Below are 15,055 nucleotides of genomic sequence, written 5' to 3' on the forward strand. Positions count from 1 at the left end.
TGCCAACCTCTTGCGTTATTCCTTTATTATACAATACACAAGAAGTTCAGAATGGATTTGGGTCTTTGGTAATCTCGGCTCGGAGCCTATAAAAGACTAGAATACTTCGTCAATCGGTTCTCATGTATCTCGAGTAAAAGCCAGATGATGATGTGCATAAAAACAGGAAAGATTTCACAATGAAGCATTGACAGACAATCAAGGATACAACCTTTTTAATATTGTTGCAGAGAATACAGTGTATTATTGCAAGAGTTTGGTGCACAACGTCTCATGTCATATAGAGACTAAACAGTTAACAGGTTAACTGGTTTGAAGCAAACAAAATGTGGTTGTAAATCCAGCAGGAAGCTGCCGATGCATAATAACAAAACCTCTACATATCATGTAACAGTCAAAGAGTTTTGTTACTCTGAGTAGGGAAGACAGTTTCTCAGTCTAAAACTTGAACCTCTTAGAGGTAACGAAACCCCTAAACTATTAATAGCGATTAAATACAAAGTAAAGCATTTAGAAAAACTGTTTAAATGCGTAAATTGGTGGAGGTTAAACAGCTGATTATATACTCTATGTACTGAATGGCATTTCACTACCATCCCTGGAAGTCTAATCACAGTAATAACAGTGATAAAGCAATAAATGTATAAAGCAAAATGTATTGGTGGTATGCTTTATACAAAATGTCAATGAAGTCAAACTTACAGCTACAATCCGTTCAGCATTATGTTTACATACAGCACTGTGCAAAAGCATTAAGCCCAATTCAGGCTGATTTTACATGTAATAATGTCTGGTGTATCTTTTGGGTTTTAGTCGTGTTCGAAGCCAACTTCTCATTAATTTTCCCACACCTGGAAAGACTATGCTATAAAAAGACTACTTAAAATAACCCCAGGTTAAATAAACACTGTGCGAATTGACATGATGGCAAAGAATCCCTTACATTATTTTGGAGACACTATTTTAAGAGCTCTTCTCCCAGTTAAACCAAACCAACAACAAAACATTGGCCAGGTTTAAAATGCAAAACAATAAATGTATATATAACATTTAAAAGGACTTGTCAGAGTAGCAACACCTCCAGGGGTTATGTTCCTAGCACATATATGGCCTATAAACACATTACGGTCATGTGACCTACTAATGATCAAGCGTAGCCACAAACCCCAAACACACAGGTATAAAAGTCAAAGTTGCAGTAGTATGAGTTGTGTCATTTCAACAGATATCCAGCAACTGACATGTGAAAGTCCAAAAATCTTAACTCCTGCCAAGAAACAAAACATGAAAAATAACAAGAATGCTTGCAAATACTATAAAAGAGCAGAATGAAACTAATTAAAGCAACATTTTGAAATGTGAACACAATTTGACTTCAAATTTGCATGAATTCTCATGTACACTGTTGGAGAACTTGCTGTAATCCTTCTGCAGTACAAACACAGACTCAATCAAACAAATATCTAAAATGTGATCTAGTCCTGTGTTATGGAAATAAAAAAATCTCCGTAACATTTAATATTTTGGAAGCGGAATATCAGCAAATCTAAAATTTTTCTTTTTAGACATAAAATAATGCTTTACAAAGGCAATTCATATTTTCATAAAATATAAAAAAAATCTCACACATAATTTGAAATACAGACGGACAACACACTTAGGAAATTGAAACTGAAGCGAACATTGTTGTATTATAAGTAGGAAGAGGGATTTAATCTAGTTTTGTAAAATCTTTTTTTGAAAATAGGAAAATTGTGATTGCATAAGAATTCGTCCTCATTGCTGTGAAACCTGTGAAATTTTTTTCTTTTGGAATGACTGCATTGAATACATTTGTCTATCTTGATAATGAACAATTACATCATTAGCACATTTTATCAGTAGCTAGGTTTATGGCCCTGAGTTTGCTCTATTTCTGCCTCTTATTTAGATAACACAGACGAGCTCTTTTTTTATTCAGTTTCCATTTTCTAAGAAGAAAGCACTGATTCATTTGTTGTGGCAGATTAGGTATATATGACACCCCTGCCCTAAAACAACAAGCTCTGGATTAATGTTTAGCAAATTTAATCTAAACTAATCATGACAACGGATTACCACAGATACATTATGAGATGGCCTGTTTGCAGTGTGAACCTCCATAGGTCTAGGATTATAACTTTCCAACATTGTCAAATCTAAGCTTCAAAATTGTCTCATCAGCTAAACTTAAATATTGCTTGGCTTGCACAGAAAGTATGTTGATTCCCATTTGATCTCACACCACGCTGTAGCCAAAGACACACACTAACCAACAATAGAGCCATCCAGCGGTATAGAAATAAGCACTGCTGGAAATAGACTCAAATTCTAGTCATAACATTTAGATCTACAAATGATTTTCTTCCTAAATGACTTCTAGTATTCTGCAAAAAGTGTAAATAAGGGTTTTATTTTTATTATTATTTTTTTTACATAAACCTTGTTAATATGAATCAAACCCAGATATGTTAAAGTGAATCTGAAAAGCAGCAAATGACTCTTGCTGATTTTTGTGTTACGCTGAAATTAAAAGAGGCTTTTTAGTTCATTTCAGTATTATTAAGACCTCAAACCATTATATACCACAAAATGGCACAATTGTCAGTTTCACTGTTAACTGACTCCCAGCTTGATCTCATTTTATTGCGCATTTATATAATATATAACATATGCGTCTTGAAATTTATTTGATTAGATACTGCAGCACAGACCTTTTATTTTATTACTTGTTATGCAAATATTTATCTTATATAACATTATACAGCTATAGACAAATGCCACATTAAAATGATTGGTGGCAACAAATTGACAACACACTGGTGCCTTTTTATGATATGGGCATCATTTTCCTGGCATAAACATGGGTCTAGTTATACCCTTTGCTGTAAATCAATAGAATAGAATGGTTTGATGAGCATCAAAATAATGCAAATCCTGCATGTTGGTCCTGACACTGACATCTCGAGCCAATTCAATATTCTGGAGATTATGGGCCGACATGTTTGACTGTTTTCTCCACCTCCGTCATCAGCAAAACCATCTGAGTGAATATCTTTTAGAAAAATGCTCTTCATCCATCCTTTACCATTCTAGAGACTGTAGAATATGACAAGACTCACTAAAACTGATTCAAGGTGGCCTGACACATTATGAAGTCACCTGATGTTTTTTTTTCCAACATGGCATTTAATTTGTCATCCATCTGTACATACACTCACAGTCCACTTTATTAGGAACACCTGTACACTTGCACGTTCATGCAGTTATCTAATCCGACGATCACGGGGCAGCGTTGCAAGAAAAAAATTCATGCAGATACAGGTCAAGAGCTTCAGTTAATGTCCATCAAACAACAGAATAAATGAAAAGTGTTATCTTTGAGACTTTGATCATGGTATGGTAGTTGGTACCAGGTGAGCTGGTCTGAGTATTTCAGAAGCTGGGCTCATTTTCTGTTAGTCTAGAGACTGTTAACTAAGCAAGGATACAGGTGTTCCTAATAAAGTGGACAATGAATGTATGTATGGCGAGCTATTAGATTTCAGACCATAACACAAAACATAAGCACACCAGAGCCATTTTTGTTTGGGGGCCATCTAAGAAGCGTCTGAGTTTGTTTGTTAATAATGGATGCAAAAAACTGACTCATCAATCAGAGACCATGTGCAACCACATGTGCAAAACTCTAAAAGGGTTTTTAAACAGATCTGAAGCAAACCAGTGATACCTAACACGATTAAAATATGATTCTTACTTGATTCTCCTAAAGCATATCTACCTACAGACACAGATTCTCAATCTCTCTACACTAAATAACCCCTGAGCCTTGATCTACAGTGAACAGTTCCCAAATCTCTACTATTGTACACAGCTGTACTGATAAAACATTGCGTGTGAAAAAGGTGGCGTTTTCATATGTGCACTTACTGAGGTGCTCACTTGCTTAAAAAACTGTGAAAATATGTAGAATTATCAAGATCATACAGTATAGCAATGAAACCTGCCTGAATACAGTAAAACCTGACAATTTACTGCACTCATGAGCAAGGGCATGTAGGTAACAAATAGCCAAGACACAGAGACACCCCACCATGTGGGCAACTATGAGCTGCCCTATGGCTGTCCTCCCTAAGGCAAGGCAAAACCACACAAAGGTGCTGTGTGCCGTGGCCTGTCCTCTGGAAATCACTGTCTTTCTTTGAGTTTACGGCTAAGAACAAAAATCTAAGTATAAAGCAAGTACAGAAAATAAACTTGTCTGCCATGCCAGTGCAGTCAGTGGTAAGAGGTAAACAGCAAGGAAGCAGGTGTTTTTTTTTCAGCACTATCACTTTGCTTTACTCTCAGCAATAGCTGCTGTTTTAACAGGAACCGTGGCAACCAGCCTGCTGGCCGAGTCTCCCTGACTTTCATCTGGCTCCTCTCCTCCTTCTGCCCCCTGCAGTATTTGTGTGTGATGCTGATATGGTCGAGCTGTTGCTGGTCTGCGTGGGTGGAGGAAGAGTGCAGGGTCAGGCATGGCCATGGGCTCCTCAGGACCTGTCACCCTCTCGCGAGGAACACACTCCCTGGCCCGCTCCGCACGGAGGTGTGAGTACGCCCTGACGCCGCTGCGCCTTTTCGGTTTGACCGTAGGTGCAGTGAAGTTGTCATGCTGAGATGGGCTGAAAGAGAACATGTTCTCTGTCCCAGCCTCTTCCTGTCCCCTGAGATACTGTTGCTGTTGTTGTTGTTGCAGCTTTTGCCTGGCGGCGTGCAGCTGAAATGACAGGTAGGCAGCAGTCTTGGTCTGCTTCTGTAGCTCAGAGTTCAGCGCAGTGCTCCTGTGGCTACGCTGCTTGAGCTCCTCCAGAAAGCGACGCTCTTTCTCCTTCAGGCTTGCTCTCAGAGCTCCCACCAGCACCCCCTTGTGGCTCAGCTCATCACGTAGTTCCTCCTGAGAGTGCACCTCGTCCTGTAGCCTGCTCTCCACGGCCTGACAGCGCGCCTCAAGCAGCTCCTCTTCCTCATGTACGTCTTGCAATGTGCGCACACATACATATAAACACACAGAAAAAGAAAACTAATTAAGCATTGCTCATTACTATATTAAATATTATATGGTACTTCATACCATTATCATATATTTGACCCCACAGCTTATGTGAGCAGTAACAGATATCACTTATATGTCAAATGAAACAAGTATTCTGGATATGAACAATCTTTTAACTGCTCTGTAAGAATAATAACAACTAAGTTAAATAATTGATGGGAATTAAAATGAGAAACTAGACGGCAAAGGACAAAATGACTAGAGACGAGGATTTGAGAATTATTGAGCAGTGAGCAGACCGCTAGCAGGGTGTGCCATCTGTTTAGGGTTACAAAAGGCTCAGCTTCTTTGTTATAATAGAGTTATACAGTGTCTGGTCAAATTACATCTTTGTGTATTTTTCATTAAAAGCAAAAAAATATTTATAGGTGTGGAACATGAGGTATGATTCCAGAATGATTATTTAAGCCAATCAAATACCTAGACCCTGGGATGTTTTATACAAATAATACAATGATATGTCAAACAATAATATTAAATCAGACATAAATCTCAGGCATAAATCTACAGTCGAAAATAATTACACTGAAAACACTGGGACCCCTGCACCTTGTCCAAAGTGGACTAACAAGAAGAGTTTTTCCTTCCTTTCCCACCTTGTCTTTTATAATTGTCGGGGTGTACATGAATGTAGAAAGGACATTATTCATAATAACACACTCTGATGTTTATAATAATTTATAATCACACCCTTCAGTGTCACCCAAATGAGGATGAGGTTCCCTTTTGGGACTGGTAACTCTCAGGTTTCTTCCTCTTCCATCTAAGGGCGCTTTACTTTCTACACTTGCCTCAGTCACCTCAGGCTTGTTCATTGGGAATAAATACAAACACATTTTAATATAAATACAACATAATCCTTGTATAATGTTAACCTTTTTGTACTTAGTATGCAATATTTCTTATGTTCTGTACAGCTGCTTTGAGACAATGTCCATTGTTAAAAGCGCTATATAAATTAATTTGAATGATCATTTTCAAAGTTACAAAATCATCAGGAGAATATCATTAACTCTTAGCAGAAAAACATACTCCTTACAAATTCAACCCCTTTGCAAAATCAGGTGCAAAATATTTAGTTAAACAAATTTAAAGTCCAATTTCATTGGTTAAGGCACTCAAAATGTTTTCTATCAAAACAGATGTATCGGACTGGACACAAGGAATCAGTGCAATCCAATTTCTCTACACTGCTCACTAGTTATCATGACATTTGTTATGATAAGTTTAGCTATATTAGCTTTGTACTGAAGCTATTAGGCATCATGTAGTGTCAGAAACCACACATCATTTATTTGAGATTATACCAGATGGCATAGCTCTGTTTCCCTTTTACTACATTTACTACGTTAGCCTTGTTCAAGTGCAAAACTATATAGGCAAATATCAAACATGTCTGGGCTGATCTCCTATATTTGGAGTGACAGAAAGATTATGCAAATTTTTACTAAAATATTTCACTGAGACCTAAAAGGTCGCCTCAAAGCAGAATTGCAAAAAGAGATAAACATTAGAACTCTAAAATGAGATAAATAGAAACTAAACCTCTGAAATGAGAGACAGAATATAGAACTCTAAAATTAGATAAATGGAAATTAGAACTCTAAAAATCAACCAGTAGAAATCAGAGCTCTAATATGAGATAAACAGAAATTAAAACCCTGAAATGTGATGGTTAGGAATTAGAAATTTCAAATGCGATAGACAGAAATTAGAGCTAAAATGAAATATATAGAAGTTAGAACACTAAAATGAGGTGGATAGAAATTGAAATAGTTGTTTCATGTTCTCAGTTGAATGCTGTTTTTTTTTTTAACTTAGCAGTAGATGAGCTACGAGAAAATAATTCATCACGCCACCATAGGAAATGTACAAAATGCATGTGAATTTATTTTCTGTTGCCTCTTTGTAGCTGCAGTAGCTCTGAGGACTCTGCAGGTATTCCATAAAGCTAATGCCTTTCCTTTCCCAAGCACATCCAGTCCATCAGCCACCCAGCAGGTCAGATTCAGATGAGCTCATGCAGTGAATATAGAAAATGCAGTGTTATCTGATCCTCATTAATACCCACCCTTTTGTTTAGGCTCTCTCACTTCTCCCTTCAAATGATTTTATTACAAACAGCAAAATTGTTGAGGGACATGTTATAGGATTCTGACGTATTATTTTAATTAAGATTTAATTATTTTAATTACCAAATATCCATTTGTAAGCTCTACTTCTTTAATGTCTATGCCCAATTTTCAGTAATTTTCACTATACCCCTACTGCCCCGTCCTCTTTGTCTTCCTGACTAACACAATCTTAGCGAGAGAAAAAAAACATGTTGTAATTGGATATTCCCAGTGGGACGGTTCTGTAGAGGAGAACAGTGAGGGGAAGAGAGAGAGGAGGAGAAGGTCTGTGTGGGACAGATCAGGAGAGAGGTGGCCTGATGTTGAGAAAGAAATATTGTGAAAATCTGGCATTAGCTCATAGTATAGCCTTCTATTAACCCCTTATTTGTTGAGATAGATAAATATATTTGTGGAAATGTGCAGTGTGAAAAGAAGTGAAAAATAAGGGCAATTCTTCAGCCTGTGTCATTTAATCATTAACAAGTCAACTATTAGACAAAGAACAAACCGGTTGATCAATACTATCAGTTTACAAACAGAAATACTAATATATGAGATTTAATTTTCAAATGGCTTCTGTATTAGTTATAAATGTTTCCCGTAACCTCAGATATAGTTGATTAGACAAGACATTTTTAATGTTAAAGTAAGCTACATTAGCTTTGTACTGAAACTTTTAAAGGCTTCTAAAAGATTTCAAGTTATCTGGAGAAAATGTCAATTTTAACACTTTAGCTATAAACCATAGACGTCAGGACAAACTATGGCTACAAGTTACTGTCACAACCTGGAGGAGGAAGACAGACCCATACACAGGATAGCTTCAAATAAACAAGGTTCAGTAACTTAAAAATACAAAGAACAGGAACAAAGATGAAAACTAGACAGGACAAAGGACGAGGGTACACTGACAGGTGTGCAGAGACAGGGAGGAATAAACAGACACGTGACACGAAACATAAAAAGGAGAACATGGCCAAAAGTCCAGGCTGAACCATAACAGTTACACTATATGGCTAAATGAAAGTGGACATCTGACCACCATATCCCATGAACATACCATTCCAAATGTAATCCCCTTTTGCTCTTATAATAACCTCCAATCCTCTGGGAAAGATTTCCATTCGATTTTAAAGAGAGTGGCTGAGAGGAAGTCAGGTACTGATGTTGGGTGAGGAGGTCTGGGGTGCTTTGTGTGTAGGGACATTATCATGCTGGAACATGTTTCAACAGTCTTCTTACTTCCAGTGAAGCAAAATTGTAATTCTACAGTATATAAAGACATTTAAAATGACAGTGTGCTTCCAACTGTGTGGCAACAGTTTGGGAAAAACGTATATATGGGTGTGATATGTGTTTGGCACAAATGTTTGGCCATATACAGTAGTGTGTTTTGAACTCTGCTTAGATAACTAAGGAGTGACAAACATGGGCTACATTGCTGTTCTCTGCATTGATCTTGGGCTTGTTTGCGAATGGATTATAGTTATATGGTCGACACTAAAAATATGTTTTTTTAAATCGGTAAAAAAAAAATCAGGTTCCTGAAAATAGTTCATTCTTTCGCTATGTGGCACTGGACCAATAATATGTGGCTTATAAGTACTTTCTCAAAATACTGCAAAGATTATTATTACCATGTTGTAACTCTATCAATATAATGTCAATTGTAAAAAGCGCTATACAAATAAACTTGGATTGAATTGAATTGAATTAATATTATGATTGGTTACAAGTATTTAATCAAAAGTTATGTATTCTCTCTATTTCTTCTAATTTCCTCCCACCTGTCAGCTAAACCCCATTACACGACAGCTACTAACTGTGAAGGCTAACATGGATTTCCTCCAAGTGACACATGAAGCTAGCCAACCACTCCATTTCCAACTGCTGCGCATGGTGGATCCCTGTGTAACAAAACACACTCTGGTGAAAGTGCTATCTGCCCTCTTCTGCATACATGACCTCACTGACACGCATGATTGGCTTGTGTCACTGTGTCTAACAAAGGAGCTCAGGTGGCAACATCAGGCTTTGAACATACAATCTCCTGACAATAAGGCAGATGCTAATCTGCTCTTTTCACTTTGCTTTTTTACAGGCTAACTGATTATGTAGGTTATGTTTGGGTTATGTAGCACAGACACAGTATTTTAAAAGATTGATTTAATGCAACCACTTAGTTCAGGGATGATTTATTGTTGAATATAGCTTAAATAGACAATGTTTTGTTTCTGATGCTGTACAAAAATTCACAAATTCACACTTTTCACAATTTAGCAGACTTTCGATTTTGTATCCCCAAAACACAACTGTATTCCTGGAGAGGACTGCTGTGCCGTTTTAGTCATTCCTAATTAGGGGTTTATAAAACATAATTAGACATAACAAGTTGCCTAGTTTTATTTAAACCAGGACTCATATTGCTATACAGGATAGCAGGCATGAAGGGCTGAAGGCTATCAAGGTCAAAGCAACCCTGTGCTGTTTCCTGTTTCTCTGTATCAGTGTGAATGTTTGAGCACTCACCTTCTTCACTTTTGCCAGGTGGCTTCAAATTCAGCTCATGGGTCAGTTCTGTAACATATGCGACAGACAATTATTAGAGACAAGCTTTTTCTTCCTCAAGCTGTTTCAGCATGTCCACAGACAGGCTCTGGTGGACCACGTACTGTATTACACATAGCCCATGCTGCCAGGAAGCTATTGACCTGCAGTGCTCTCGGTTCAGTCTACACCATTCGATAGAGAGATGGGGGAAGGGGGTATGGGCAGAGCTGAATCCCTTCCTCAACAGAGAGATGAGTGGTATAGTCCAGCATTCGCATGCACTCACGCTAATGTGCATTCTTTGGGTGTGGCAGCATACAGTGTGCTTACATTAGTATCTCTGTTATACTACTTTCACATATCCTATATGACTGAAATAAGCTTTCTTTTGTATGTGTTTTGTACTGTAGGAGGTATGATAAGGATTTTACAATACCATCTTACATTTAATAAGCTTGAAGAGGAACCTTGATTATCATTATAAACGCTGGATTATTCTCAAAACGCATCAGATCATGTGAGCCATATTACTGAAACAATGCACTAATATATTTTGTTCCTTCACAGCTATATTCTTTCACGTTCACGTAAAAATACAAAATCTTACAAAGTGTCACCTTGGCTTGGCTCAGCAGAGAAGCTAATTTAGATTTGGGTAATTCTCAATTCTCAGAGATAATATTCATACAGTATAGATATAGAACTGGAAAAATATGATTTGTGTATTTCTGTAGTACTGTACTGTACAAAAACACCATGTCTGCCAGTCATGTCACTACATTTTAGCCCTGCGCAGCCTGATTCATAATACGACAGTTTAGCAAAAAAAATCTCCTTGGCGAAATTGGCTGTATTTATGGATCGCTTTGCTGGGGTACTGTTTCAGCACTTCTGACACTACCTCTGTAAAGTCAGCTGTCTTGCTGACAAAAGCATGTGTTTCAGCACTTCCCTTCCTGTAGATGTCCCAATTACTAGCCCTATTATGGGCACCTGTTCAGGATTTTTTGCATAGATGATATACGTTCAGTAAACGTGTGCATATGTTTGGAGCATTTGCAATCTCACCTGTGCAACGTTTCTGCAGGGACAGGATCTCCAGGTGTAAGCCATGCAGCAGTGTCAGCTGCTCTTGCCGCAGGAATATGATGCTTCTCTCCACACTCTCCACCTGCCTTGCCAGTGCACTCCTGTCCATCAAAACCTGTGGCCGCTTTACAAGGAAAAATGCGAAAATAAAAGTTTATCTACATGAAAATGCAGAGGCGGGATTCTTTGGTCAATCCTGAGTTCAGTTTCAGTTCTTCTAAAGTTTGTATGGCTGTAACTCTGGGTTTTCTGGTCTCAGGTGTAAACGCGCGTGTTTGTTTGGTGCCCTTAGATGGACTCATCCTTAATCAGGGTGTTTTCCCCAGATAAACCACAACAGTGAAAAGGATTAAGTAAAAAAAGCCCACAATTAATCTATTTTAACGCATGCTCACAGGAAATGTACCAGCACAGTTAAGCCCAACCCCCACTTCCCATCTTTAACAGATTCATGCATAATACTGTGTATAGTTACCAACACGACAAACCCTAGGATAGATGTTTACATAATATTTATGTACGATGCATTTACACCATTTGTACGAAACACGTTTAATAAGCAATAACGATGCATGATAATTAGGAGTTTCTATTGGCTGTGTGACACTTACCGGGCTCTCCATTAGCGCAGGATCCATTGACACCCAAACGAAGAAAATAAAGCTTTAAATACAGATTAACTGATCCGCAAAATGGAGATCCGGGCTATCATAAAGTCCACTCCGTTCATATAATGCAGGAAGAATGGACGACATCCTCCGAGCAGGAGATCCGATGATCCAGTGAAGCATTAACACATCGTTACCTCACTGACGGTCACCAAGGTTACATGAGGCAACGCGAACAAACATCAAAAGATACGACGCGCGTCACACTAACTTATGGGTTTGTTACAAAAAAACAAACAACGACAAATATACAGCAGATCGATATTTCCTGCGCGTGGCCCTAGATCCTCTTCTGCAACACGCCAGCAGAGAGCGGCGCCGCCGGATCACCGCGCGATCTGATTGGACGAGGAGAGCGCGCAGCGGCCACAACAAACCCAAGTACATCTGCATGAATCCAGCACAGCGGTGAGTCGGATTTAAGACAGGTGGTGGCAAAGATGGGACACCAAATACAGTGGGGCAATTTAATTATATATATATATATATATATATATATATATATATATATATATATATATATATATATATAGATATAGAGAGAGAGAGAGAGAGAGAGAGAGAGAGAGAGAGAGAGAGAGATGAGCAATAAATCTGTTTTTGATTTCTTCCCAGGGGCGAATTCTAGGCATCATGTTCAGTCCCCATCACTCAAAAATGTCTTGAATGTCTAATGTACAGTGCATTTCACAAATGTAACAAACAACAATGTCTGGGTAAACTAAAGAAGCAATGTCAAATGATGCGTATATGCATTAAAACAGTAAAAAAAAAAAAAAAAAGTATTCTCCCTCCTGAGTGACTCTCACGTGCATCAGTGCGTCATAAATCAGATGGTTCATTTCTGGAGCAGTGATTTTACAATCTCCAGGCAGCATGATGGTGAAGCCTGTCTTGCCCCATTGTGTTATACATAGTATTATCGGCTGCTCGTTCTCTGTACCAACATCAAACTGGCTAAATCTCAGCACCTACACACTGGGCCTAATACAATATTGTGTTTTATTATTCTACACCTTTTTTTTTAGTTTCAGGCGTATATTATTTCTGTACCTCCTCTTGGGTGCGGGTAAAGTGCTCCATCTCTCTCTCTCTCTCTCGCTCTCTCTCTCTCACTCCCCCCTCTCTCTATCTTTCTCTCTCTCCCTACCCCTCCTCCCCCGTCTCTCTCACTCACTCACTCCCCCTCTCTCCCCCACCCCCCTCTCTCCCTCACACTCACTCTCCCCCCCCTCTCCCTCTCTCACTCTCTCCCGTATTTATTTTATATAATTTAACAGTTGAATGTATTTCCTAGTGAATTTAGTTACCCCAATACCACTGTGTGACCAGAAAAAAACAGTATTTTCCTCAAAATTTCTAATCCTCACAATTTTGTCATAAACTAAATATTTACACTTTACTAAAAACAGTCAATGTCCAAAACTCACCATTTCTCAGTAGATAACGTTACTTTGATAGAGAAAATGTTTTTATCATAACAACCATAATGCTTACATTGAACACAGTTTCAGCTGTCTGACTTTATAGTTTTTACAGTTTTTACAGAAAAATAATGTTTCATAATCGCTCTGTACTGAGTCTGGTTTCTCTGAAGACTTCTTTCTTGTGTTGTCTCAGGGATATATATCAGATTGCCGATATATAATTCAGGCAGCTCAATGTAGAAATGACATATTTAGTAATAACGCACCTCTGGTAAAGATCTACAAATAATAGTAACTAGTAATAGTTTTTTTATTTTCGTTTCAGCAGTTGTATCAAAAGACTGGAGATTTCTCTTTTTTGGAATTATCCTGGGAAAGTTAAAGCAACTATATAATTATAACCCAAAAAAAAATCATGACACTTGTGCACCAATCATTTACAGGTTTAGACAAAACATAATCATTTCTGCCTGGGTCTTGATGAGACTAAAGCAAGTAAGCTTTTAGAACTTTTTCTACTCTACTTCTACTATTATTGTTAAGTTATAAATGTTTTTGTGAATGTCTTTAGACAACATGATGAGAAAATGCAGTGTTCAAGGCAGAAAAGTTATTGTTATAAAACTGATTTGATTAGGTTTTGCTGTGCATTTCTGTTTATAGAAGTATTTTTTTTGTATTTAGAACCCTCTAGTTTCAGGATTTATATAGCATTCTTATGTTGTGGAATTTCTTCACATTGACCTGTAAATGTGTGGCAAAATTGACCTCTTTTCACAATCCAAAATGACCAGCTGATACACCAAGTGTTACTGCTTTATTTTCAAATAAGTACAAATTTATAAATTGCAATTGTATTAATTACAAAACATCACTTTTATACCGAACAAAAATATAATTATGTATTATGTACAATTTGAACACAATCATAGTAAGAGTTTTATGGGGCTGGGACAAGGCGACAGCACCGTATACATCTTGTCCTCTTCACAACTGGAGCACATGCAGTAGTGCTGAAAGGTGATATGATTACAGTTTTCTGATAATGTACACCACAATTAAACCACTTAAATATCAACTTTGGAAACTATGATGATGCACAACTTAAAATTCCTTCACAATATAACCATAGTACATATCACTTCATAATATAGAACTGCACTTCATATAATTAAATATAAAATCACATTACCAAGAAATATTACTACCTTACTAAGTTCATGTTTTTCCACCACCTGCTACTCTGATCTCTCACAAGAACAGAACATAAATCTCAACCTCTAACCTCAAGATAACAACATAAATTTGCAGTGCCATCTGTTTTGCTTGCTCTGTAAGCATCTGTTTACTGAGTTAAATAATTTCTAATACTAATTATAACTTCATGATTATTATTATTATTATTATTATTATTATTATTATTATTGGGATTTCTTACTGCAAAACTGCATGACTTACTCACAACCCTGACAAAGTCAGCATAAACTCTACATCCCACAAGTTAACATCTGATACAGTGTTTTAACTGAAACTCCAAAATGGGGATGACAAACACATACTGGACTGTTCCCTGTAGGCTGCTGTATAATTCATACCATTTGAAAAAGATACCCATTATTTTTTTTAACTGTGACCAAAATGTTTCACCCATGAATCCATTTTAGTATGATATTTTCATGATATTTGTCATGGAGTCACCAGGTGCTTCCCTCACTGACCAGCATTCACATTCACCGGAGTACTAATCAGCACCACCTTCTCCTCATTCTCCAATCAACACACATTATATAAGCCACTCTCAGTCACTCACTCATTGTCTGGTTTCATATGTACTAACGACATTTTCTCTGCAGTCATTCAAGCTCCAGACTCCCATTTGTCTTTCAGCAATCGGCTACCTTTCCTTCGTCCTAGCTTTCGGAGCGACAGCATTCGCTCCTATATCTACTTCCTCAAAGATTCATTGACTCGGACTGATATCCCCTGCATGTGTGTTTGTGTGTGCTGCTACTGTACGTTGTGGTGCTTCGTACTGTTCTTTCCTGATTTTATACACATTATATATATATATATATATATATATATATA

The 15,055-nt window shown here is 37.5% G+C and overlaps 1 protein-coding gene across 1 annotated transcript; it reads right to left on the reverse strand.

Moving 5' to 3' along the window:
* Window positions 1-251: 251 nt before the first annotated feature.
* Window positions 252-11,749, reverse strand: ccdc92ba (coiled-coil domain containing 92Ba). The gene is made up of 4 exons (XM_060888936.1): window positions 11,484-11,749; window positions 10,852-10,996; window positions 9,763-9,810; window positions 252-5,037 (listed from the first exon to the last, which is right to left on the reverse strand). The coding sequence occupies exons 1-4, from the start codon at window positions 11,508-11,510 to the stop codon at window positions 4,349-4,351; spliced, it is 909 nt and encodes a 302-aa protein (XP_060744919.1). The 5' UTR covers window positions 11,511-11,749; the 3' UTR covers window positions 252-4,348.
* Between the last annotated feature and the right edge of the window lie 3,306 nt (window positions 11,750-15,055).

Source organism: Tachysurus vachellii, chromosome 15, assembly GCF_030014155.1.
Source record: "Tachysurus vachellii isolate PV-2020 chromosome 15, HZAU_Pvac_v1, whole genome shotgun sequence".
Lineage (NCBI taxonomy): Eukaryota > Metazoa > Chordata > Actinopteri > Siluriformes > Bagridae > Tachysurus > Tachysurus vachellii.

What these genes read in the sequence shown, in the direction of transcription:
- ccdc92ba (XM_060888936.1), bottom strand. Translation starts at nt 11,510, where the DNA reads ATGGATCCTGCGCTAATGGAGAGCCCG. An exon ending in CTGCGCTAATGGAGAGCCCG is followed by an intron (nt 10,997 to 11,483) that starts GTAAGTGTCACA and finishes TTCCTTGTAAAG; the next exon opens with CGGCCACAGGTTTTGATGGA. An exon ending in CCTGCAGAAACGTTGCACAG is followed by an intron (nt 9,811 to 10,851) that starts GTGAGATTGCAA and finishes CATATGTTACAG; the next exon opens with AACTGACCCATGAGCTGAAT.